General features: G+C 38.7%; 1 protein-coding gene across 4 annotated transcripts; it reads right to left on the bottom strand.

Moving 5' to 3' along the window:
- Positions 1–1,232: 1,232 nt before the first annotated feature.
- Pdcd4 (programmed cell death 4) lies at positions 1,233–26,585 on the bottom strand. 4 transcript variants are annotated; one of them, XM_060391121.1, is made up of 13 exons: positions 26,427–26,585; positions 23,030–23,136; positions 21,120–21,422; positions 19,567–19,661; positions 18,778–18,891; positions 10,669–10,890; positions 9,238–9,335; positions 8,338–8,452; positions 4,474–4,581; positions 4,126–4,236; positions 3,423–3,562; positions 1,920–2,029; positions 1,233–1,376 (listed from the first exon to the last, which is right to left on the bottom strand). In XM_060391121.1, the coding sequence occupies exons 2-12, from the start codon at positions 23,070–23,072 to the stop codon at positions 1,969–1,971; spliced, it is 1,410 nt and encodes a 469-aa protein (XP_060247104.1). In that variant the 5' UTR covers positions 23,073–23,136; positions 26,427–26,585; the 3' UTR covers positions 1,233–1,376; positions 1,920–1,968. The 4 variants fall into 4 exon arrangements, with proteins under 4 accessions (XP_060247104.1, XP_060247105.1, XP_021504615.1 ...); XM_060391122.1 differs by adding an exon at positions 23,274–23,297 and having other exon boundaries at positions 1,233–2,029; positions 26,427–26,563; XM_021648940.2 differs by lacking the exon at positions 26,427–26,585 and adding exons at positions 23,274–23,297; positions 25,688–25,958 and having other exon boundaries at positions 1,233–2,029.
- Between the last annotated feature and the right edge of the window lie 825 nt (positions 26,586–27,410).

Raw genomic sequence — 27,410 nt, 5'->3', positions numbered from 1 at the left:
TGTTTAATGCTATGTAGCCTGACCATAATGAATGCAGTAATAACAAAATTGGTTTCTTAAACTTGATTTTTAAGAAACTTTCAGCTATAAACTAAAAGCTTAGGTAACTAAGCTTTTAGTTACCCAGCACTCAGGAGGCAGAGGCAGGATCTCTGTGAGTTCGAGGCCAACCTACACAGAGAAACCCTGTCTCCAAAAACAGAGAATTTTACATAACTGCTACTCAAATACCAAATACAAAAACCTGAAAATGCTTATTACAGCTATTATAGTAGTAAACCAAGATGAGCTTAAAAGAGCCCATGAAATATGATCACTAAATAAGTTTTCTTTCTAAAAGATCCCTAATCCTGAAACCAAGAAACTATTCAAAAAATTATAAATGTAATGGTTTTCCTGCAATCACTGGACACCTTCAGTTACTATAGACCTTGAAACCTTGCTAAATAGGCTTTATAAAAGAGGCTAGAAATGTGATCCCTTTAAGGTAACTTATTTATTGGTAGTTACATATTGATATTTAGATAAATATAAAGCTTTAAGTACTTGGAGAATACTTTTTTTAAACATGTTAACAGACTATAAGGATAAGAGCTGTTTATATATTAGACAAATTTCACTAAACTCTAGATTAATAAACGAGACCAAGGTGTATGTGCATTTCACTAGTAGAACCTTTAAAGGCCTTTTTCAACCATTACACTTGTTAAAGATTTTTATGCATATGTCTGTGTGTATGCCACCTGTGCAGGTGCCCATAAAGCACAGTAAGACATCTGATGCCCTACAGAGCTCAAATTACAGGGGGGTTGTAGGCCCAATGTGGGTGCTGGAACTCCAAGTTGGATCCTATGAAAAAGCAGCAAGTGTTCACAACTGCTTAGTGATCTCTCTAGTCCCATTTTATTTAAAGTTTGGAGGTTAAGAAAAACAAAAGAAAAAAACTTTGTCATAGCTCACTAAGCTAGAATGTACTTGTTTTGAAAGCCAGGCATCACTGGTCCATACCTCTATTCCCAGTACTCAAGACACTGAGACAGGAAGATTACCATGAGTTTGAGGACAGCCTCGACTACCTAAAGAGTTATCAAGCCAGCCAGAGCTACAGAACAAGGTTCTGTCTCAAGAAACAATGTAACATTTCTGTTTGTGTTGCACTATTGAGCTTGAACATAAGGCCTAGTACAGTTCAGACAGGAAGTTTTCAAAAGACAAAATAAATGTACTCCCACTAAAGAATCAACACTGCTTCACATGTTTTATTTTGTTGTACATTCTTGTAGAACCAGGTTCATTTTTCCAGTTTTGTAGAAAAATAGATGTTCCAGCCACCATTTACTTAACTGTCTAGTATTTAAGACCAATCAATATGTTCCCTGGAAAGATGAAAAAGTCTCATGACTAACTCGTTTTTTAAAAATTCTTTAAGACAAAAATATGTGTGTGTGCGTGTATGTGTGTGTGTGTGTGCGCGCGCGCGCACATGAATGTGTGTGTGTGTTCTCTGTGTGTTTACTCTCAAAGCACAGCATTTCCACAGCAGCAGCCAAAACAGGGTTTAGTAGCTTCACTTCACCCCTCACTAAAGCTTTGTATAAACCAGTGATTTTACTACAAAAAACACTGTCATTGAAAGAAAGGAGTGGCAGTCAGACATCAATGCAAAACTTGGAATGATTAGGTCATAAACATGGCACTTAGAAAAAGTAGCTTATCAGTATATTCCACACTTAAGTGGTTATTCTTCTATCCCTCCTTTAATTTCCCCTCAAAGGAAATAAAAAAAAAGAAAATACTTCCTTCAAAAATTCCCATTAAATGTAAGTTTATAAAATTTCAGAAATGCCTTGTACCCAAAACAAATTCTTAATTAAAAAAAAAAAATTCAAAACAAAAAACCCTGTGCTATCAACTCTTACAATTCAGGTCTGTACTCTGTAACACCTAAGGCTGTAAGAGTTCCTGTGCTCAGTAGCTCTCTGGTTTAAGACGACCTCCATCTCCTTCACTGACAAAACGCTTTCTTCCCCTGTAATAAAAAGAACAAAAACAAAATCAGGTAAACATCTGATTCAATGAAAAACACACAAATCCACATACAACAAACAAAGAAATAAATTTTAGCGAGTGATTTTCTCCTTGGCCTTAGGAAAATCAAAATCAGAGTACAGATAACCAAATGAGAATCTAGTATCTTCTAGCCTATATGCCCCTTCTGGGGATTTTTGACTGTCATTTGAGAACTCAAGAAACCAAGTAAACTGTACTCTAGCTACCTGTAACTAGAGTACAACTGTCCAGCAGCCTACATAATTAAGTGCAAACAGATCGATACGGGATTAGCCCTTACTCTGTCCCCTGACCAACATGTACAGGCATGCAAGATCACACCTAACACAAAAAAGGAAAAACATAAGAGGACAAAAGTCAAAGCTCTTTGGTATATACTATTCAACTGTAAGAACTTTTCAAATGACTCTTTAGAGAAGCCCCAATTAAAATAATCAGACTTTCAAACACAAGCTTTAAAGAACACCCTAAAAGCAAGCACAAGTAGACAAGTACCTACTCTATTCTTGGATGGAAGACTACATTAAGACCAGGGATTCATTGAGGAACAAGAGACCTCGCCAAGAGGGACATTTCACTGATGCCATCTGACACGCGACATGTAGCCCAAATCTATATTTTCAGACATTTCCACTCATTTTCCACCAACTTCCCTCTCTTAAGATTCTAAACTTTTTAGAGCAAGGGAGCCTACCTAGACAATAGCTTTTCTGAGAGTTCACAAAACAGAAAACAAAGCTTACATTTTTCAGACTTCAAAAAAAAAAAATAAACCAAAATAATGTATACAAAAGGTAAGTTTGGCCCCAAATAAATATTTAACTTATTATATATTACAAGCTTATTAATTTTAAGGGGAAAAGCCTTTATCAACTCTTAAATAAAATCCTAGAGTACAAATATAATTCCCTCAAAAGAAAATCGTTCCCACATGCAGTTTCTAGCACTGTCACTTTTCCATCACGTGCAGCAAAGGAAGCTACTATCAAGTACGGCAAAGAGTTTAGACCTTTAAAGTCCAAAAAAGTTAATGTACTAGTCATGATACCTTGAAAATGATCCTCAATTTTCTCATGTGACTGGTGGCAATACCTACTCTAAAATAACATTTAGGAGCATCCTGGTAAACATGTATATTATAAAGTTAGTTTCCTCTGAATGACAGTTGCAAGCAACAAAGAAGCTTCACACTTATCTGTCTATAAACTCTAGGTTCTTGCTTTCCAGTCACTTCAAAAAAAGACACTTCATTTTTCTGACAAACAGAATGAAGAAAAACTACCTTAGCTTCCCCAAGTATCTCATTCAGTATTTTTTTTTTTCAATGAGAAGGTATTATTTAAATGAAGTACCTTGATGGACAAAGATCTCGAAGTTGTTTGGAAATGATTCCAGCCTGAAAACATTCCTCCACAAATCTCTCAAGCACAGAGTATGAGTGTGGGACATCCAGATTAATATCTGGAATTTCATTGTAAATTCTTTCATAACCCTGTAACAAAATTACATGTACAACTGTTAGCATGTATAAAAGTGTATTCCTGCAAACAACACATCACTGTAACATAAACTGATACAGTGAAAACTGGCAAAATAAGTCAGATCTGAACCTTAAACCTGTATTCTTTTAAAGATTCTCGAAACAACTCCAGGCAAATGTCAGACAGTAAGCAAATTACCTATCTACTTCTCATCTACATTTACTATCTTGTATAAAAATGTAGATAATTTCACCAACATTTCATAAAACACAATTTTAAGAAATGTAATTTAAGTGTTTTCTCTAGATAGAAAATATATGTGTAAGTGTATGTGTGTACATATATACATACAAACATATCACATGTCACAAACTAAACAATCTTTATTAAAGAGTCAAAAAAATAAAACCTGAAGTGTTATTTTCCACAAATATAAAAAGCCAAACAAAATCTATAGGCACAATACTACACATGCCCTAAATGAAACTTTCATTAACAATTCATAACCCTTATTCAATCATATAGTTGGGTATATAACTTTTACAAACATACTTTAAAATAATGTCATACATACTCTTTTCATTTGGTCTACGGTGATGGTAGACGACTTCCACAAGGATTTTAATAAACCTAAGATCATCTTGAATGCACTTTCTCCAGTTGACTCTAAAACCATTACAATGGCCTAAAAATTGAACAGAAAGAGTAAATGAACTTTTGGTGATCAATTCATTAGAAACTGCTCCTAAAAATATATCCAATCTCTCCTCTAACATGTAGTGATTATATGCTTTTGGAATGATTATATAAACTTGCAAATTATTTTAAAATCAAAAAACTTTATATTATTAAAGAATCATTGGTCACTGTGGTATAGAAGGAACACTTGACAATCCTCTTTGTTGTGAGAATGTAATCTTACCTCATATACAAGCTCATGGTGAAAATGAGGTACTTCCAGTTCCTTCAGGCAGTGTTCAGCTTCAGATACATCTCCAGAGAGTAAATACTCCTTAAGCAGCATATCAATCTATTGGATTTAAATTTGAAATGTTAGAATTTCTAATTTTTAAGAATGTTTACTTGCCTAAATGATTTATTTACATTTCTACCAATACTGAACATAGGAATTTGGCATAGTAGTATCATGAAAGAATTTTTTCATAATTAAAAAGTAAACTCCATGGCTCTGAATGGTTCAGTTATAAAACAAATGCAGCACCTGATTTTCTAAGGAATCTCTGGTATATGAAAGTAGGTTTTATAATATAGATGACCTTGCTCACTGCTCAAATGTATCCTGTTAAAAACAAGGGATGTAGGGACTGGAGAGACAGCTCAGCAGTTGAGAGCATGCACTACTGCGCTTGTAGAGAACCTGACGCTAGTTCCCATCACTCATGTTACATGGTTCACAGCAACCTTTAACTCCAGCTCGTGGGATCCTGCAACTCTGTCCTCCATAGGCACCTTAACTTACATGCAATACCTACACACATATATCTAATTAAAATAATTTTTTAAAGGGCAGAGGGTTTTTTTAATACCTCTAGAGGGCAATAATTTAGTCTCATCAATTTCAAGATGCCAGAAAATATCAGGATGATTTTAATGCAATGGAAGCCAAAAAATAAGCTAATGGGGTATTACTATAAGGCCAAACATTTCTATAGTTTCTCTTTTCTCTAAAATTGAGGATCTGAAACTCAGTATCTAAAAACACTCAGTGGGGCTGGAGAGATTGTTCAGTGGTAAACATCATATTAGATGCTCTTCTAGAGGACCAAAGTTCAATTCCCAGCACCCCCATGGTAGTTGACAACTACATATTAAGAGCCATGTTCTGGCCTCCACAAGCACTGCAAACACGTGCTACACAGTCTTATATACAGGCAAAACACCCAAACACATTAAACCCTTAACTTAAAAAATAAAAACATTCAGTAAGTGAGCTTCGCTCACAGCAAGAGACACAATTCTTGACTTCCAAACTAAAGCTTGTATGGTGTCATTTATGGCTCTAGGGGAAAAAAAAATGGTAAATGTTATTTCAGCAAAAGATCTTCACCTACAAATAATCTTCCTTACAAATTATCTGGGAAAATCACATTTGTATCTAGTGGCACCAGGTGAATTTTGACTGGATGAATAAGATTATTTTATCTAAATATCCTCAACTTCAACTATCTTCATAAAAAGTAAAGTAAAAATCTACCACTAAACTACATCCTAATTAGAAATTTGTTTTTTTTTTTTTCTTTTCTTTTCTTTAAAAAGTATGTATCTAAGGCTGGGTAAATGACTCAGTGGTAAGAGTGCTTGCACTGCAAGCATGAGGACCACTGTTCAAAAGCTCCACAACTCACATAAAAAAGTAAACCAAGAACAGTTGTACTAATGTAATTCCAGCATTGCTGGCCAGAGCCAAGTGGATCCCAAAAGCTCACTAGCCAGCAGGTCAAGAAAACAGAGAAAACTTCTGGTTCAGTGAAAGACCCTATCACAAAGCCATGAGGTGGAGGGTGAGAGAGGGAGACAGCTACTGTCCGTGCCTGTGCACACACACAGAAACTCACACCTCAGATGAGTGCACCACATCACACTATACACACACATACACACTGACTCCACGCAAAGAATATTTAATGTAAACGTGTACTATATATTTAATATAACATTAAATATCTGAAGCACTTTCACTAAACTACAAGATAGTTACTGTTTACGTTACATTTGTTATGGAACACAGAGCTGAATGAAGTACAGTTCCGTGGCTGGCATCACTTGCAGCTCTCAAAGGGGACTGGCTCCAATTCCCAGCACCACACAGTCGCTCACAAATGCCCCTAAATTTAGTTCCAGGGAATCCAAAGTCCTCTTCTGGCCTCCACACACACATGCTACACATACAGACAGGCAAGCACACGGACATATACATAAATCTATAAAAAATGTTTTTATAAAAAGAAAACAAACATTCCCCATCAGATTCAATGCATGTCTTCCAAATGATAAGTCACAAAACCATGTAAAGATTTCTCAAGTCTTTTTACTTGACCCTTGCTTCCTTTTAAATGAGTATCCAAAATAATGTCATATATTGTTGGTTTTATTTCCTGTCTATTTTAATTGAGATTATTTATAGTCTTAAGAGTTTATCAATTTCTCAAAATATCACCTTCAGAGAGTATCACCATATTTATAATATTATCAAATAATCCACAAATGTGGCATCTTTTGGTGTATAAAACTTAAATTTCCTTTGTTAATTTTAATCATATTCTGTTTTTATGCTATTATGAATATAGTTACATTTGCATTTCTGATTATTCATTCAATCCTAATGTATAAAGAACTGAATTTCATGTATTGATTTTGTATCATGAAATTCTGCCAAACTATGGGTTAATAGTTTGGCTTGGATTTTTGGAGTTTCTTTGTCGATTCACCTAGATTCTTTAATCTACACAGCACTTCCACTGAAAACAGAGCTAGTTTTACATCTTCATTTCTAGTCAGAACGCCTTTTATTGCATTTCCTTGCCCATAACAATTTTTATATTTTAACCTTATTTTGTAATTCTTCAAATTTTTAAAATATATTACAGTCATGACCTGACATATCTACTCTAACATGAAAAACAAGGATGGTCCATGTTCTAACTACCCGTTTAAACTGCTTACCACTTAAACCAGATACATGTACGAGCAGAGCATGAGAGTTAAGGAGAGAGCTCATTCAAATACACGCTTGTCATGTAAGCTTAATCACCTTAGCTTGATCTTCATAACCCATGTAAAAACTGGGTGTGGCATGCTTCCACTCTCAGGATTAGAGACACAGACAAGGAGACACGTGGGCTCACTATCCAGCAGCCTCATCATGGGTAAAGTCTCAGTTAAAGACTATGTCTTAACAACTAAGGTGGAGTAACACCTGAGGTGACCTCTGGGCTAAAACACACATGAACATTTACATACACACACACACACACACACACACAAAAAAAAAAAAAAAAAAACACTAATGACAGATCTTACATTCCAGGCCAGCCTGGTCTACAAAGCAAGTCCAGGACAGCCAAGGCTCCACAGAGAAAACCCTGTCTTTTAAAAGTAATCTAATTGAAAAAAAACAAAATGAAAAGGAATACACTAAAACAAGCTACAAAACCTTCTAACTGCAATCTCAAAAATCTGCAGTTAGATTACATTGTTTCCATTCATTATAGGACACCAGAGGAAAATCCATAGGAATCAAATCTTGCATTTTAATGAGATAACTCAATTACTTTTCTTCTAAAAAATGTAGTGAACATCCTTATGAAGCTCTAGCACTCTGATTACTCTAATGTTCATAATTCCTAACTTATAATTTCAGGATACTCAAACTGCTCACATATAACATATATTGACTAATTACAAATAGTCTTCCCTCAACAGCATTTCAACTTGAGACTAAATACTATCACAAACAAGATTCTAGGCATTTCTTACATATTCACAGACAGCCTTATAACTACTCATCCCTTAAACGTTCACAGACAACATTCTTATATTCATGAAAGACCTCTTAGTAGTCATGCTACTGAAGCACAAAAAACGGGGAAACAAAAAAAGCACAAACAACAATTAGATAATTTTTTCTAATTCATAGATTATTCAGTTTTGTACTTGCAGCTACATGACTGAATTGAATTCTTGCCCACAAAAATACCACCTAGCAGTTTTGTTGCTTTATCTTTCCAAGGAATCCATGTAAGCTGAAAACAACGATGGTAAGTACCTCTTTGACCAGGTGATTGACAGACTGCTGCCCACCTCCACACCCCCACACACTGTCTTTGCGCTTTCCACCTTTAGACATACTCAGGAGCACAGTAGCCTTATCCAGAGCAGCTCTATCAAAGAGACAAGAACAAAGAAAAAATTTTTCATTTGATACACAGACATGCCACACTATCAATAAAGTTTAGGAAACTGCATGTGTACTGACAACTTTCATGTAACAAAAATGTAATTTTTGAAAATAACTTTTCAAATAAAAAAAATTGTTTTCATGTTTTTTACAACCATTTCTCATTTAAAAAAAAAAAAATCAAAAGTACTTGTAAAATAATTGAACTGCAGCCAGGAAGGAACACTTCATATACAACTTTTATATAGATTCACTCTTCCCACCCAGGGAGATTGTTCTACTCGGACCTGAAGTAGCCCATGAAATAGCATCTGTTATTTGGGAAAGCCTACGGCATGGCTGTCTAAACTCTAAGTCTTCAGAAAGTTTCAAAAAGTCAAACAATGCATGTGGCTTATAATTCACTAAATCAAAGAACAAAATAATACTAAACAAGGTTCACTAAGGCAACTCTTACTAAAACACTAAAAAACTTCAGGTGAGAACCAGAAGGTTCCGTGAACACTACACACCCAATGCTTTCATTTTACAAGTAGGGAAACAGGCCCAGAGAAGGGTGGCTTAAAAAGAGGGAACCTAATAATTTAACTCAGAACTGCATTTTGTTGCTGTCATCTTCCTATTATTTCACACTAACAATATTTTAACAGTGAAGAATAAATGACAAATACATGTTCCCAACATTTGATTAATACAAGTGTCATTTTACAGGATGCTGCAGAATTTCCCATTTTGAAATTATTAAGTAGCAAACATTAATTTACTTACCTAGCCTGTACACAATCTACAGTTCCTTTGTAACTATCAATATAGGTATTACATAAGATTCCATCTCCAACAGCTCTCGCAATAAACTGACCCACCAACTATATAATAAGAAGAAAATTGTATTAAAAAAACTAAAATAAATCTCTATTAGGACACAATTCTGGAATGTATAAATGATAAAAACTGGCTAAATTCACAATCCTAAAACACATTAGGACATGAAAAGTACCTACCTACTTGTTATGCATGGTGTACACTGACCTTCAGGTTAATGCCATCAGGACTGATGTACATATGTTTTTCTCACTACTTAATTCCCAATACTTTGTACATTGCCTCGTTCTTAACATATGATCAATAATATCTACTAGAAAGTTAAGGAAAAATCTCTTTTCTTAAATAAAATAACCCAAAATGTTTTCTCAACCAACTATAAAATTTATCTGGTAGAGAAAAGTTATGCAAAAATAAATGTTAATTTCAAAGTCTGATCATAGCAAAATTTATTACAGAAACTGAAAACAACCTTATCGTCTAACAGTAAAAGTATGCTTAAGTAGTACATACAAGGCAAAGTACACTGTGGGGCCACAGGAAAAATGTGCCACATTTAGTAAGAAAAATCAAATGTACAAAACAGTGTATGTGGTACAATTCCTTGTTCTAATTAAACAAAGGTAAAAGGACACTGTTAAATAACCAAAATCTAGAAATGAAAAATTAGTTATCAAAATGTTAACAGATTTATGTTGGAGATTTTTCCTTGCCTTTCTTCATTTTGGTTTTTATGCATCAAAGACTCTATAATTAATATGAGCTCAGATGATCATTTTTAAGGGTATATATAAAAAGGGGAAGGTTATTAAGTCCATTTTTAACTCACAGAAACTGCCTGCTACAGACACAATATTTACAAACTCTCTATAAACTGGAATTATATGCAAATATTAATAAATAGCAATTACATGTTTTCAAGGTTACAAAACAGAACATCTATTGCTTATAACTTTTTAAATCACACAGCAACAAACATTTATATTTTATATTTTTAAAATTCTTCTATATGATAGAAAATACATGAGCAGAAAATTCACATATCCATATAACCTAAAAACTATCAGAGCTGGATGGAAAAGCAGTAAGATGTAAAACCTAGTTTCATTTCATCAAGGCTGTTTGAAAACAGCAGAAAGGCTAGGTAGCGGTAGAGCATGTGCCAACACATGGTTAGCCCCTGGTTTACTACATAGTACAGAAAACAAACAAAATTGGGAAAAAAGACCTAAAAATATGCACAGCTATGTTGTATGGTAAGAAATGTAGGTCATTTTCTTTACAGCTATTAAAACTTACTAGGAGCATGTATTGTTTCTACTATCACTGTGTAGAAGAGAAAGGAAATGAACAGAAAGAAAACAAGTACTAACTAACCTGTGGTGCTCTAGGGGTATCCAATGCTAATTCAGGCAGATCCTTCAACAACTTATCAAATGATTTTTCCACATCATTTGTACTCATTACTGTCCCACAAAGGTCAGACAGCAGCTTGGATGTCATTTCTCGGTGACTGGCCTTCCCCTCCAATGCTAAGGATACTGCCAACACTGGCACTCCACTTTTCATTTCACCAAGGTTTAAATCTCTTAACATCTCCTGTTTAAAAGAATGAAGATAATTACTTGTCACTATAGCTCAGCACAGTATTATTTTTATAGTCATGCTTTTTGTCTATCTTTACACCTCCCTTTCTTTACCAGTATCGTCATATTTAGCAGGTCTAAAACAATGATACTGATAGAAGTTTTAACTGCCCAAACATAAGCACATTTGGGATGTGAAGAAGGGTGGAAAAGTTCATTCAACTACCTAATTAACTAATCATCTATTTTGAAATCTATCACTATTATTTCTACAAATACTTTACGGACATTTGTGGAGAAATTCATTTTTACACAGGCTCTATATATAGTCTAGTTTTCTCTTGAAGACTGGGTTTTGTAGTTGCATACCTTAAATCCCAGCAATTAAGGAGGGAGAGACAGGAAGACCTCAGAGTCCAAGGCCAGCCTGATCTTACAGAGTGAGTTCCAAATCAGCCAGAGCTATGTTTAGTGTTTAAGTGGGATTCATGTTTTAAATGATGGAATAAAAAACTTCAACTCATCAATGTTATCAGGCATTATACATACCACTTCATTTGATGCTCAAAATAACCCAAAGTGGAATATACATGACCTTACAGAAAGAGTTCTGATGTGGTTACTTAACACTGCCGACTTTTTAAGCTTTCTTGAAATTTTTTTAAACCACAATGTACAACTAGAATGCCAATACCACTAAATACTAAGTACTACCCCTAAGTACTATCCTGGTTAGTAATCTTTTTCTACACCCTTTCCTCTTCCTCAACTGCACTTTTAAACGTCATACTCATTAAAGATAATCTTCAACTGTGTTGTGGCAAACTCAAATTCCTAAGTAGCTCTTCATATGGCTAGAATCACCTCTTTCCTGCCCTCTATTTTATACTTCCACAGCACTGCCTTTAACACAGTCACAGGACACAACTGCTCAACAGGTGGAGATTCAAATATCAGAGTCCTTACCTTCTTAAACTTAAGCTCTTCCTCTGAACTGAATATTCACCTATCATTTCCTTTACCTAACCAACCATGACCAAGGGAGGAATCACAGGTCACAAATCTCTCCACATAGCATGTGTTTTTAAGGGTTTCCTCCAAGATTGAAATATTACATCAGGCAGGGAAATTCTTTTATTTGTTTATGTCTTTTTTAGGGTTTCTTGGTAGTGGTGGCTTTGTTTTTTGTTATTGTTTGCTTTTGGTTTGTTTGATTTTAGGTTTTTGGTTTGGTTTTGGGTTTTTGGTTTTTTTTTTTTTTTGGTTTTTGGGTTTTTGTGGGTTTGTTTTTGTTTTTTTTTTTTTTTTTTTTTTGGTTTGGCTTTTTTTTGAGACAGGGTTTCTCTGTGTAGCCCTGGGTATTCTGGAACTCACTTTGTAGACCAGGCTGGCCTCAAACTCACAGAGATCCCCCTGCTTCTGCCTCTCAAGTGCTTGGACTAAAGATGTGCCACCAGGCATGTCTTTAAAAAAAAAAGCCCGATAAGGTCTTTTAACAAGGTTAAACAACTCAAAAAAGCTTCAGGAAGTCTCTGAAACTGACCATATTCAGTAGGCCTTTACCTACAGAGTAAACAGAACCAATCGACAAATAAGCACAGCCAAGCTAAGCTACAAAGACAACTGAGACCAGACCAGCTGTACACAAGAGGTTTAAAGCAACTGAGGCACCTGGAAGGGACACTCTCCAACTTGTTTTTACAGGTTATACAGTGTGCTCCACATTCCAAGTTTTGTGAGCTGTCATCTACGCTAGAGTAGGCTTTGGTAGTACAGCAGTCTGAGTGACTTCTCCTCTAAGTAAACCCCATCCATATTCCTGAATAAACCCCAATAAACATCAGTGGTTCAGCAAATTGGATTTCGGTTTATCTGTACTTTGGTCTGTCATGGTTTCTGCATCCAGGGTGATGTGTGTTGTGCCTCCCCAGGAAAAGTTTTGTCACGCAACATAACTGACACCCAAACAGAGACATGAGAGAATCAAAGATGGGCTGGGAAGAAGTGAGTGCATGGCCCTGACAAAGCATGGAAATGGAGCTGAGAAGCCTGAGGGTGGAGCATCAGTGGAGGATATTCTGATACAGTGGTCCTTGCCTTTATGGAGAGTGCTTGCACTTTTGTGCTATACAAGAGGTTGCATGGTTCTTGCTATTGGTAATGAGACATGCAACTAAGACCAAGCCATCAGGATTAGTAATGTCTGTGGGAGAAACTCCAGGACAGAAGTCTATGTCTATACAGTATGGGTGGCATGCATGCTTGATAAATGGGGTACACCATGGGATAGGGATATGCTATGAAAACATGCTATGAAAATTTTAGCATCAGTTCTCAACCTGTGGGTTGCAACCCCTTAGGGTTGCATATCAACTACCCTGCGTATCAGATACTTACATTATGATTCATAACAGTAGCAAAAATCAGTTATGAACCAGCAATGAAATAATTTAACAGTTAAGGGTGTCACCAAAACATGTAAAAGGTCACAGCCTTAGGAATCTTGAGAATCAATGGTGTAAAGGCAATGTTGAAGTCTCTAACATTAGCACAGAAGCACAGAGGTTGCCTGTTCATTCTTATGTGTAGTCAGAAATGGACCTGAGGCTGAGATAGCTGCCAAACAGGAACTTGTTTGTGTAAAGAGAAGCAATTACTACAAGAAAGGGAGTTATGGCTAGCACCCTCCATGTTAGCCTCTAATATGGCAAATAAATTAGATAAACAAGAAGATGAGATGGAGGTGCTGACTTGCTGCTTCTTAAGGTTTGGGGACCAGAAGGAAAACAGCAAGTTAGATCCATGCTCAAAAGCTCTTCCTAGGAGCCAAGACCTTGGAACCCATAGGAAGATTCAGAATGAGGAAGCGATTATGGTAAAAGTGACAGAAGATACTCTAGAGTTCCAACTGTTAATTGGAAAATCAATGAACCAGAACATGGTCTACTGCAAAAAACTAAGGTGATCAGGAAATACTCAGCACTTGAACTTCTGGAATTAAGGAAAACTTTTAAGCAAGTAATAAAAGAGCCTGTTTCAGCCTGGCTTGTGAGGCTGTGGGACATGGGAGAGGATGGGCTCAGACTACTGTGGAGGCAGGAAAACTGAGTGATGTAACTTCCCACCCCTGCATAATCTGAGACTGTGTGAGGGAAATCGGTGTCTAGTGGACTGGCTTACGAAAGCCATTAGAACACTTGGCTTTTAGAACCTCCGTCTGAGGTCTCCATAAACAGCAGGGGCTAAAGTACCTAAGAACAGGGAGAGGTGCTACTGAGGGAACTCAGAATAAGAGGAGCTGTGTGTGAACCCCAGTTCCCCAGGGCAGGTAGAACTGTGTTCACAGAGAAGTCAAAGGAAAGGTTGATCCAGCAGGGACCTCATGGCTGGTATGGAGAATTAGTAGCTTTGCTGAGACCTCTGGTGGCACAAGATCTTTATAAAGTAGGAAGAGCTTTGACAGATCTCAGCGGCTTATAGCAAGATGTAAAGAGAGTCTGTAATGTGAGAGGAGCCTGGAAGAGAAGACAAAGCAGAGAAGAGGTCTGTCTGAGATTATGTGGTGGGATTCTGGCTCACTGTATCTCCTAGGAGGCGTCTAGACTGCTTTCTAGCCTGTCTTCATAGAAGACACCCATGATACAACAATACAGGTGAAGATGATCAAGCCTGTCCCAGGGATGGTAATTATCTCCCCAAGACTTAAAAAAGGGTACATTTCCCGCCAGCAAAAGCTTATGCTAGCGACAATGATGGTTTGCCCAGCTACGACTCCATCCAAAAGCCCACTATGGTAAATGGAAAGGCTTACAGCCACTATGCCAACCCAGGACCACTCTGACCAAGGGAGGGCAGCATATGCAGCAGGTGAGAGCATTCACCTTTGGCCACGAGTAGGTATGAGCAGAATAAGTCAGACTACTGAATTTCTCAGGTTTGAAGAAATGTAGGGAGACTCCACAGAAAAGCTCCAGGATTAGAAACAAGAATAACAGGATCACAAGGAGTAAATTAAGTTAGTGTCTCTCATCCATGTTTTGTACCCAGTCTTGATCTGTGGAAGAAGCAACTGATACAAATGGATGGAACCTTTCCGCTCTATTAGACCTTGCCTATGTTCTACTTTAGTGTCTCTACTTGTGACCTCTGGCTCAGAGAGATTATCATAGGCTTTCAGAGCGCTTCACCACGGTTATCTCTGTAGCCCCCTCTTTGTTACGTGTTGATGCACTTGAGTGTCACCTTGTCCTGCCCATCCTCTGGAAAATTTGTTGTATAGATGACATAATGCTGAGTGTTTTTGGAGATCTGGTAATGTACCTAAAGGGCATATAGATGCATGTACAGGAATGACTGAAAGGACTCTAGATAGCCTAAACAGGGCAAACATGGCTATGGCAGGCCTTGCCCTTCTCCCACATTCCCTCTGCCTTGCTCAAAAAAAAAAAAAAAAAAAAAAAAAAAAAAAAAAAATTTAGATTACATTCCTAGAGCTTGCCCTCAAGGTCGATTCCCTTATTTGGCCACTTCCTCCTAAGGCTGACTATGTAGGCCCAGCTATCAAAGCAATCAAAAGGCCCTTTTGCTCACCTAATTAACATACCCAATCAAAATTAAACACTCTTCCTAACAGGGTTAGGGATTCTCCTTTTACCTTTACAGTTGCCATTTGCCTATGGGCCACACCTGTCTCCTCTCTATCTAGAAACCTTTTGTCATCGTCCTGGCTCCCCCACCCCTATCACAAATACCCCTTCCCCTCTTTTTTGTTCCTTTCCCCCTTCTCCCTCTTCCTCTATCTCCTGTTATTGTTTCTTATTCCCTGCCCTTTGTCCCTCTAGGAAAAATAAATCTGCTTTCTGCTGAGAACTTGGTCTTGGGGTATCTTGAGCCAATACTAGTCCCTTCAATGAAGATGGGAGACAAACCACAAATGCAACAGCCAGGCACAGGTGTAAAATTCTTGGCAGTATGATGATCTAGTCTGGTAAGACACATGATACCTGACAACATTACTGTCAAAATCCTACAACAGACTGAGCCTGAAAATGTAAAGGAGTCACAGGCATTTGGGGAGCTCTTAGGATATTAGCAGATTTCATACCTTATCTTGTCCAAGCTGTCCATCCTCTCTATAAACTGCTAATGAAAGGGGTTACATGAGATTGGCACAGAAATGCTCAAGTGGCTTTTGAACAGGCTTAGATCACTGTAGGACAGGCTAAATAGCAGTGTGCCCCACCAACCCAATGTCTCTTCCTGTTAGAAATCACCAGAAGTTGATAAGACTATAGCTGGGGGCTTGCAAAAGCAACCTAAGCAAAATTCCATTAGGGTTTTGGTCTGTTATAGAAAGGAGCAGAAGCTCGGTGCACAGCAAAAGAACAGCAACTGTTTAGTGTTATTTAAAGCATGGCAACAATCTACAACTGGTTTTTACCCTAGTGACTTACAAGCAGCTTGCCCAATAAAGGGCTAGACTGAAGGCCTCCTGGCCAAACTGCTTTCTGGTGTTGTATAGGAGCAAATGCTATGTCAGTGGCAAACATACCTAGGGCAATGAGGGGTGGGTATACAAGCTCCATCATCACTATCATGGAGGCTGTCCCAGGAGCCCTGACCTCTGAAGCTGCTGAGCATCCCCCAGCAATTGAACCATCAGCTAAAGAGTTAACATCCAAACAGTTCCCAACATGAGTGGAAAAGGACACTCCCAGAAGCTTTAGGGATTGTTGACTGAAAACCCCAAGGCCAGGGATGTGAGTTGTTGGCTAGGGAAGCCCACGAGGCCCCACAAATCATAAAACCTACTGCTATTACTGTTGGTTGTGTATCAGTACTAGATGGTAAGACCCTGTTGCTGAAAACACTGCATTTGCATGTTCTGGCTACAGCACATGGAGAGATTAAGCTGAGACTGAACTATAAACTCCCACTCGGCTGGCTGGCTTTCCCAGTGCCAGAACAGGCCATGCAGGCTGCTGGCTGAGAACTGTCACCAGCATTCTTGCTTGTCTATGGACCTTGTAACACTCTAGACAGGATGTGTCTGCTTGTGCAATAGTGACTTGGCTGTCACAGGTAAGACCAACAATTTTCCAACTGGATTCAAGCTTACACCACAAAATAGAGTTCACATCTGGTACTGTAAGCCAAGACAAAAGCCTGCAGCTAGGGAGGTCCTAAGTCCAGTGGGGAAGCAACTTGTATGTTTGTTTGTTTGTTTTTAATGGATGTGATACGTCTGTCAAACTGCCTTCTAAATGTGTTTACACCTATAGGTCATCGTATGTTATCAGCCTCAACTCATAACCACTGGTGAAGCTCCTGAAAACAAGTAATGTATGTGGCACTTCCTAGCCATAGGTGGACATCTGTAGTCAACCCCTCCAAGGCTCAGGGATCACTACAGAAAGGCAGAAAGAATGTAAGAGCGGGAGTAAGGGGTGAAATGTTGTATAACAGTTTCCTCTAAGACTTAAAATATCCCATCCTGCAGGAAAGCTCTTTAAACAGGAAAATACACAACTCAAAACAGCTTCAGAAAAGTCCCTAAAACTGACCAGATTCATTACATCTCTCCCTGCCAGAGTGAGCAAGGTCAAACTGCAAAGACTTACAGAGGAAAAACACAAACATCTTTGAGACAAGACCAGACCAGCAGCCTGAAAGAGCAGAAACCAGCCAAGCTGCCTACAAGAGGTTTAGACCACCTGAGGCACCTGGAAAAAACACTCTCCAATCTGTCCAGCTGCCTGCAGGCTGTGCAGTGTGCTCCAGCGTAAGCTTTGTCAGCTGTCACCCATGCTAGAGTGCTAGGCCTTTGGTGATGTAGCTGTCTTTGAGTCACTGGTTCACAAAATTGGACTTTGGGGTAGCTATACTTTGGAGTCATAGGTTCCCTATGGATTCAGTAGATGAGTGTGTGTTGAGTCTCCCCAGAAAAAGTTTGTCACACATTAAGTGTATAATAACCAAGTACCTGTTTTATATACTGCAATTCTATGAATCCAAAGATACCAAACCTATGTAACAAACAAAATCAAAAAAGTCCAGCTTGGACTTTAAGAATTATAAATGCCTTCCAATTAGTTACTGTTCTATTTCAGGCCTATAATTATAATGAAACCAGGTATTTAAATTTACCCTTCTAGATTTACTTTATGAACAATTCACTACAAACCCATTAAATATTCCCATACAAATTAGGATTCAAAACTTACGGTAATTCTTTTGGTACCTGTATACATTCTTTTTCCATACCTCTGTATAAATGTTGCTTTTATAAATGTATATAATGTATATATAGATTATAAATACATAAATATATTTTCTAAGTATATAAATGTTATTTATTAAATTATTATAATGTATATAAATGTATAAATGTATGTAAACGTACAGACACATTTTAATCTCATCAAAAACAATCAGGCAGTACTGAGGCCTACAGAGGTTTTACAGAGTCTATAAATTCCCTAAAATTCTTTAGATTATAAAACCAGAGGCTATAAATGTATTAAAATAGTGGTTATATAATTTTCCCCAGAGAGAAATGGCATATACATTTCATCAGAGCCCAAAGATACATAAGAAAAATTATTGAACCATAAAATTTTATGCCTCTTTTTCTTTTTCCTTTTGAAGCCCTATGTAGCCCTGACTTGCCTCAAACTCAAAACTTTCCTACCTACCTTTACCTCTCCAGTCCTGGAATTTGAGGCATAAACTACCACGTCCAGCCCACTCCCTTCTTGGTTAAGAAATTTATTGTTGTCAAAAAAGAAAAAAAAATCTAAACCTCTCCACAGAGTGAGCCAACTCATTTTCTAAATATGTTTTGTTTATAATGTTTTTTTGTTTGTTGTTTGTTTGTTTGTCCCTGCAGCTTAAAACCTACCGCAACTTCATTCGTATCTCCATGCTCAAAATACTCCTGTATAATTGGTGTTAAAGTCTTCTCAAATGCTGTCTCATCCAGAGGCAAAACTACAGTTTCATAAACACAGTTCTCCTGTAAAAAGGAGGATCATAAATTAAATACTCAGTTAAACTGAAATTAACATTTCATACTCCAACTGGTTAGTGATTATCAGTAAGACAAGATAAAGATATTCCACCTATTCAAATCATTTCTATGGAGTCAAAGAATGAGATAAGACTGCCTGTGAGTCAATACAGTGACAGTGGTAAAGCTGGAAATATGTTCACTATACCAATTATACTTCTTAAATCTTTCCATTAAAAAGCAGAACTTGACAATGAATCATTAAAACATTTCTTACTAAGTATTAGCATGACAGAAAATGCACATGTCCCCAGAACAACACGTATATTAGTTCTCATGCAAAATCGTGACTCTGAAAGGGAACCTACGGCCTGTGACCCATAAAACCCCAGAGAACTCCTTCACCATCACTACTAGTACCAAGTCAATAAAGACCTTATCTTGACTCCCAAAATCAAGAGGAAATTATATACACTTTACTATCGAAAAACTACTTTTTAATCTAAATATAAATTAGTAACCAGAAAGTACTGAGTATATATAATTTTGCATACATACTGCATATGCCTTTATAGCTACAGTGCATTGATATCTAATCATATGTCACTTTAGAAGCTTATGAGTGAAAAAATCAAAACTCTCACAAACATTGAGTATATATATAAGAATAATAACTGGTACCTGGTCATCATCATAGTTTGGATCTTTCACATCCACCTCCTCCACATCATACACCTGTCCAGGTGGACCCCAGACACCCTTGCCTCCTGCACCACCTGAAAGTTCAGATGATGGTTCACAAATATTAATCAAAATCTGGAATAAATTTCAAATGTGAAAATTCTTATGCTAAGTATTTTCCAATTGAGAATTATACTTGAAATTCCTATTTAGATCACTTTTTCAATAATAGATTATCTATTTTCAAAAGCATCAACTCAAAATAACTTAGAAACAACTAAGGCAGATTCTTTAAAATGTTTTCTTAATCTGAGTAACAGCCATATCACAGCCTTCAGAACATGACATTGTGATGAAGCTCTAAAGTTTGATATTTCTTGGAATCAGAAAAAGAAAGAGGAGAAACATGGTGGGCCAGTAAATGTGGCATTAAAACCTCAACATATGACAAATTATTCCACAAAGAACCATAATGACCACCACCAAATGCTTTAATGTCTAATATTCCTCCACATGAAGTACACATTAAACTATACCTTGAAATCTGCAGTATGTTAACAAATTACTAATTGCTATTTGAGAATCAACAGCCCTGACAACTGTCTCTCTACTTGTGTATACAGACCAAAGAGTACAGCAACTCAGCAAGCTGCTTTTCCATATCAACCTACTGTAGAATTTTCATAAGGCCAAATTTGTCTAAAATGATACTTTTTAAAAAGCCTTCATAATGCCATTGCTCCCTTTTTAAATTTTCATTATGTACCTGGAATATAATCCTTGCCAACAAAGCAGACCAGAATCAGATAACTATGTATCATTCTGATTCAAATGATCATGGAGTTATTCACAAAATAATTTGCCAAAGACCACTATACTTTATCTGTGTTGTTAATATATTTATCTTTCTCTATTCCCCTTTTAAAAAAAACTTTTCCATAACCATCGTTTTGTCTTGGCATTAGTTCTAGGTTCATTAATAGAAGATGCTAAAATTCAATCTCCATTTTCATTTTCCCTTCCTTCCAAGCACTTTCATCACAAATTATCAGAGACTTAAGTGTATAATTCAAACCACTCAAAACCAAGTCCAATCTACAAATTCTAGCAAAATCCTACTACAAATAGAAGCTAAAAAATGTTCATCCAATGAATTTTAGGTGTCTCTGAGTATACCAATCCACTCCAGCACTCCAGCAGCAATACTAAAGAGAACTCAGGCCCAGAGCTACAGATTATGTTACCAAATGTATAGGTACTATTTTTAACAATGGACATAGCTAGATTCATCCAATAAGTTATGATAAATCTAACCACTCTCATAGTGTGTATAAAATTTGTAACTAAAAGCATCAATGTTTACTATATTTTGCTGGGGGGGTGGAGGGAAGAAAAATTTCTACTCCAAAGAAAAAGGAATCAACCTAAAGAAAAAGTGATATGGTCCTTCAGTTCTACTCTAATTACAAATGCAACCCATAAAACCTTAGGACTGTTTATGCTTCTGTCCTTTTAGCACAGGAGCTGGGATTTCCCACATGGCACACACTAACCTTTCTTTGGCAGCCCCCTTCCTTTCCCAGATCTGGAACGCCTATCTAGCAACCTTCCTTTTGGACTGGTGGGCACAGTTATTCCACTTCTAATTGCTTCGCTGCCATTATCGCTGACTGAATCGCCTCTGCCAGAGTCCCGGGAGGAGTTTTTCCGTAGTCGTCTTTTTGCCTTAGCATTAATTCTAGCTTCATTAATAGAGGATGCAGAAATCCAATTTCCATTTATCTCATTCTTTATTTCCTCAGTGCCAGTATTTTCTTCATCACCAGAAAAGAGAGAGTCACTTAAATTATCAGGATCTTAAAAGAGAAAATAAAGAAACCTAACTAAGTATTTCCAGTATCCACTGTTATGTCAGGTACAATTTAATTTGGTTACTATATATGAAGTTAACATTTTTTAGGTTAGTAGCAGTCTAGCAATTTCAAATGTCTTAATCTAATAATGGACAAATAAAATTATTTTTCCCATTAAATGAAAGTACTGAATTTTAATAGGGTTTTCTAAAAAGAAGTTATTGCACATTTGAATAATAAAATCTTAGTACGAAGAACATAAAGCTAGACCTGTGAGCAAAGAGTTACAAGTCAGACAGTAAGACGAAGACTCTTGAGACAAAATAGGTAGACTACACAGAATGTCTATTGTGCTTTTCAGACTCCATACTGGACACTACAAGTTCAGCAATTTATACAGATGAAGAAATCAAGTCTCAGAGTGTACTTAGAACTACTTCCCAAACATGCCCTGTCCAGTTACAAACACTTAGGAAGTATTAGTAACTCTGCAAAAGCCTGCAGTATATATGTGGCAAATATGTAATCATGTGGAATTGTGGAATTGACTGCTTTCAACATAAGGAATGCTCTTAGAATCATCATCTCAAAACTCCTAATTTATTTCCCTAAATTTCTATCTCTGCAAAGTTTCCAGTCTATACAAGTTGTCACATTAGCACCAAAAATTATTCCAAATGGTCTTTTGCTTAGAAGTCATTTGAACTAAAACATTATCAAAATTCTTCAAAATACACTCCAGATCTCACTCCCTCCATGAAAACCTTCCTAAAAACTCAAGCCACAGTAACATTAAATGCTCATAAGATCATCATTTAACTCATCACAGCAATGTTTTGCTTCTTTCATAACGCCTTTCCCGGGTCATAGCCTCAAAGAAGGGGCAGTTGCTAGACTGTGGTTTCTGTCAACAGTACCAGAGCACTCTCCTCCCTCCCTATCGCCGATGTCTGTGAAGATCACATGACCACCTCAGTCTCACTCTGGAAACATTTAAGTCAGAAAAGCTACTGAATTCATTCCAAACTGTTTGATGACTAATTATAATTATGATGGATCAAATTGATATATATGACTTTATTGTATTTGTGATGGTTTAAAATTAAAATTTAATCTAAAAACTATGGGTGTGTTTAATCCTTTTAGATTCTTAGCAAAAAAAAAAAAAAAAAAAAAGGAGGGGCCAATTTTTAATAAGAAAATGCTATGGCCCAAAACAAAACACATTCAGTATACTAAAGTATTTCATTAGGCGCTGTCTCTGTGGCCTCCATCTTCACAACATTCTTCAAACTGAAGAGACTGGTTTTCTACAGCCTGCCCTTATGGGAAACTCTTTCAAAGTTTGTCACATCTCAAAACAAAGTGTAAAGGTCTTCACTACGTAACACACTGTCATGGAACACTTTGCCCCTGCTAACTGCACCATACTCAATGCAAATATTCAAACTTCACTATACATCATTTTGTCTCTTGAAATGTCTTTCTGTAGAGGTGAGATACCATAAGCATGCATAAGAAAGTACTTTAAAAGTTTTACTCATTTTTTTCACAGAAAATATGGAATAGCTTCAAGTCTGCTCACAAGATAGGGTTTGGATACTACTTACCAGTAGGGTTTACATTCAGTATCTGCTCATTTTCTACATCCATTTTTCCTTAATTTTGCTTGCACTGATTATACACAAATTACTAAATGGAAGTGGTCCTTTAGAATCTATGTTTTAAAAAAAGAAAAGAAAAAGTTTCAACATCTTCTAAGCTGACAAAATTAAGGTAAAGTCAACTTATTCGAAAATGCCTAATTCAATTTTTAAAAGTTTGCTATCCTTTCAAAAATAATCTAATACTTACCTCCAAATTTCTCCACAAGCTTTTCTGAGCCAAAAAGGAAAAAATAAAAATAAAAAATAAAAAAATAAATTAAAAAAAAACGAGATAAAATACATATTTCAGCATGTGCCAATGAATCCCTTAAACATGGGGTTTAAAGATTTACAATACACATTCCTTTCAACTTAAAGAAACATACACACCAAATCTTTTGCCCCCACCCGTGTGTGTGTGTGTGTGTGTGTGTGTGTGTAAGCCACATGTGTAAAAGTAGCTGTGGAGGCCAGAAGAGGGCACTGTGGCCCTGGAGCTAACACGTGGACACTCAGAACTGACCTCAGGTCCTCTGGAACAATGCTATGTACTCTTGACCCATGGTCCATCTCTCTAGCCCACATTTAATAGTCTTAAAATTAATTGTATACCACAGAGAGGGTTAAGTAACAAAAACTTAAGTTACTCTAAAATATAAACAACAGTTTTGGCTAATCAAGAACTTTATGTATTTATCTTTCACATCATAGAGTATCTGAAAGCAGAAGCAGCTATCATTTCATTACCTTTGTCTTTCTGTAAGGCACTGAAACAGGAAGACAATTTTAAGTACCTTTTCTACTAAGTGACTTATTTTTAACATTATTGCCTTTATAATCTAAAATTTTCATACAAAAAAAAAAAGCCCACTTTAGGAAGAAATAAAAGCTGGCTACTCAGGAGCTTAACACCTACAAAGAGACACCGTAAGTGCCAGGTGAGGGGTGGCAACAGGTGATAGAACTTAGTGATAGCATGCACAAGACCCCTTTGGGTTTACATTCTTTTTCTCCAAAAAGGGTATTAACTTGTGAAACAAGTATAACATCTTAAGTTGAAGTGACCTCATAATTCTTGGACTACACCAAGATGTTATCATACTGCCTGAGAATCAGAGCATGGTAAAATCATTTTCTAACTCTTCAGAATTAACTGACATGTAGGTCTAAAGAGTGTCTTCCCAATGTTTTAATTTCAAAAAAAAAAAAAAACTTAGGATTTAGAAAAACGAACTTTAAAATAGATATGTAGAGATTCATGAAGATATAAGACCAAGTATAGTTTGGAAATGCAAAAAAATGGGAACTTTCCATGGCTAAAAATGCCACATTCTGCTTCCTTTCCGTACACACTTGAGTTTCAGCGCTCTAGTGAATCTAGCACATATGCAATGACTGGGGTGTAACTAAAGTTACATTCTTGATTCAAATATAGTCTTTTAGGAAATATTTTTGGCAGCATCTGCTTAATAAAGGGGAAAAGATTATATATAATGCTTATCAAGCCCTTTATAATCCAAACTGAATTTTATATTCATTATTTCACTTACTTCATGTATTCACATACAATTCAAGAGATTCAGAAAGAGTAAGCGATCTGTGCAAGGGGAAACAGCAGCACAGGGTTTGGAGAACTACAGCTGAACCCAGGGCCTGTGAGTAGTAGAGGAGGTTACAGTGCCCTAGAGGAAGTCCTAGGGGGAGTCAACACAAAGCACTTCATGCCAACGTAGACTTGCTGCAGCACCACTTGCCAAACACTGCTTTCCAAACACTAGAAATAACTAAGCTAGGATACAGAAAACAGCTGTCAGGAAACGACTACCACAAATAAGAGTATTTTATCAAATAATTATAACAACAACAAAGTTCTATCTCCAGACCATGACACCTTGCAAGCAATCAAGAACCCAGTCACACTGATAGCGTCCCAGCTGCTCTGAAGGACAAGTTGCACACTCTTCAGTTAGGAGGCTTTTTTCTTTTTTTCAATTTAAAAATCCTTAAAATGCTTACCTCAAACTTAAGGCAAAGCAAAAAAATCTAAACTCCATTTGCTCCACATTAATTTATACAAAATCCTTTCCAATGAGAAAAAAAGCTACGCACATAGCTAAAAAAAAAAAAATTAAGGGCAAAATTAACTGTTCTCCAGTGCATTTCCTAAATACCCCATAAATTACTCTGATGTTTTTGGAAGTCAAGTTTAGACCATATGTTAACTAGCAAATTATTCTTCCCTGGGATATAATCCCATTAATTAGCAACTTGCAGCTAAAAGCACTCTACCATAATAATGCAAAGGAACCACTATAGAAAATAACCACGTACATTTATTTTTTGCAATCCTAACAAGTATTTTCCCTTAATAGCACCACACCAGAAAATAACTAACCAGATAACCATTCATTTGTATTATATGTATGTGCAGATACACATACATATATATCGCACGCACATTATGAGTATAAATACTAGTACGAACATGTTCGCTAAAACCTCGTTTAATATATATACACATATACATATATGGACTTCCCAACGTCTCAAATCCGTAACTCAAGGAGAATGTTCCAACTGTGAAACTATCAAACTGTTTTAGAAGCAGCGTGTAGGCCTCACCCCCACCGCTCCGCCAGGCCGGAGCTGCACTTGGGGTCGTTCACAGCCGACGGGAGACGGCAGAGGCCGGCCACAGAGCCCGTTCCCGAGGGGGCCAGGAGCGCGCCAGGCCCGCAGTCCTGAGGCCGTCGGGGGGACACAACCCACACGCCCTCCACGCACAGCAGGTCCCGGGCAGCTCAGGCAGCGCCCACGGCGTGCGTCCACATAAGGGGCCCCTGCTCGGCTGTTTCCGCCGGGTGAAGTCCACTTTTCCCGAGGGCCCCGTGCGGGGGGCGGCGAGGGGCTGACCCGGGGCGGCCGCCCGCGACCCCGGGCCCGCACCGCCCGGCGGCTTTCCCGCGGGAGGGACCCCGACCTCCGTCCGCTCCTCACTCGGCTCCTACCGTCCCGTCCCCCGCGTCCAACTGCGTCGGGCCGGCGCCCCGGGAGGGGGTGGGCGCCGTCCGGGCCGCGAGCGCCGGGCCGCCCCGCCGCCGCCGGGGAAGGGGCTGCGGAGGAGGGGGCGGGCCCGCGCCGCGGCCGGCGAGCTCCGGCGGGGCGCCGCCGCCCCGGGCGTTGGGCGGGCGCGGCGGGCCCGGGGGCCTGGGGCGGGGGCGGACCCCGCCGCCCCGACCGCCGGCCCGAGGCCTCCACGCCCCCTCCCCCTCCCAACGTGCGGCAGCCTCCGCCGACCGAGGGCGACGGTGGGGGGGACGGCGCGGCCGCCCGGGGTGCGAGCCGCGCCCACCGCACTGACCTCCTCAGGCCGCCGCCGCTCGCCCGGGACTTCGGTCCGCCGGCCCCGACCCGGCTCCTCAGCCTCCGCAGCCGCTCCGGAGCGCCTCTGGCCCCTCTCGCTCTGTTTGTTTTTGTTTTGTTCTACCCAGTAACACGGGGGCGACAGCGTGGCGGCTATTGGCCGAGAGGACGGGGTCCGGTAGCCAATCGCGGTGGCGAAGCTGCCGCTGAGGCGGCGACGGAGGGAAGTGAAACGTGGAAAGTTGGGGCGGGGCTCTGAGGGCGCCCGCGGTCGGCGCGTGCGCACCGCGCTCGGGAGCCGCTCAGCGGCCAGCGCGGGGGCGGGGGCCGGTGGGGAGGACCGGGGTGTGGAGGCGGGTGGAGGGCTGTGCAGGGCTTGGGGCCGAGGTGCGGCCCCTTGACCGGTCCGGCCTAGCCTCTCCCCGGGGCGTCGCAGCTAGTTCAGAGGCTGTGGATTTCCTGAGGTCCCCTCCGTTTCTGGGCGACCGAGGAAAACCAGCTGCCTCTCCTTATTTCTGCCGCTGGCCCTCGTTCACGCGTGGCTCCTACCGTGTGTCCACGTGCTCAGAAGTTTCTCGCAGCGAAGGCCTAATCCTTTGAGACAAACATGGTTCCCGTTTCCCAGATAAAGAGATTCAGCAGCTGAAGCTTTGCTAACCAACCAGGCCGCTGTGGTTCTTGTATTCTTTTCAAAGCTGAGTTTCTCAACTGTGGCTACAGTTTGTGTCTTGAAACTGCCTTCTCTGGTTGTCTAATGTGATTAACCCCCCTCTGGCTGCCATCTCTATCTGGCCCTCATTAAGTCTGGTCGTTATCTCCTGAGATAATATGCAGTGCCACATGCACCCCCTTGGAAAGCAACTGACCTGCTTCCTCTCGCCTTGTTTGCCTTTAGTGTGACTGGCAATGCTGGAAGGTTCGCTCGCTCTTTTCAGAACTGCTTCCTCGCTCACTAGCAGCTATCATCCCCGAACTGTGGCCT

This window comes from Meriones unguiculatus, chromosome 1 (genome assembly GCF_030254825.1).
Source record: "Meriones unguiculatus strain TT.TT164.6M chromosome 1, Bangor_MerUng_6.1, whole genome shotgun sequence".
Classification (NCBI taxonomy): Eukaryota; Metazoa; Chordata; class Mammalia; order Rodentia; family Muridae; genus Meriones; species Meriones unguiculatus.
Note: the sequence above shows the minus strand (reverse complement) of the source record. Positions and strands in the feature narration are given on the sequence as shown.

Bases quoted from the DNA above. Each gene is read 5' to 3' on its own strand.
- Pdcd4 (XM_021648939.2), bottom strand. From the start codon at position 23,072: ATGGATGTAGAAAATGAGCAGATACTGAATGTAAACCCTACTG. The intron at 21,423-23,029 runs GTAAGTAGTATC...TTCTCTTTTAAG, and splicing joins ACTGAATGTAAACCCTACTG to ATCCTGATAATTTAAGTGAC. The intron at 19,662-21,119 runs GTTAGTGTGTGC...CTGAACTTTCAG, and splicing joins AAGGGGGCTGCCAAAGAAAG to GTGGTGCAGGAGGCAAGGGT.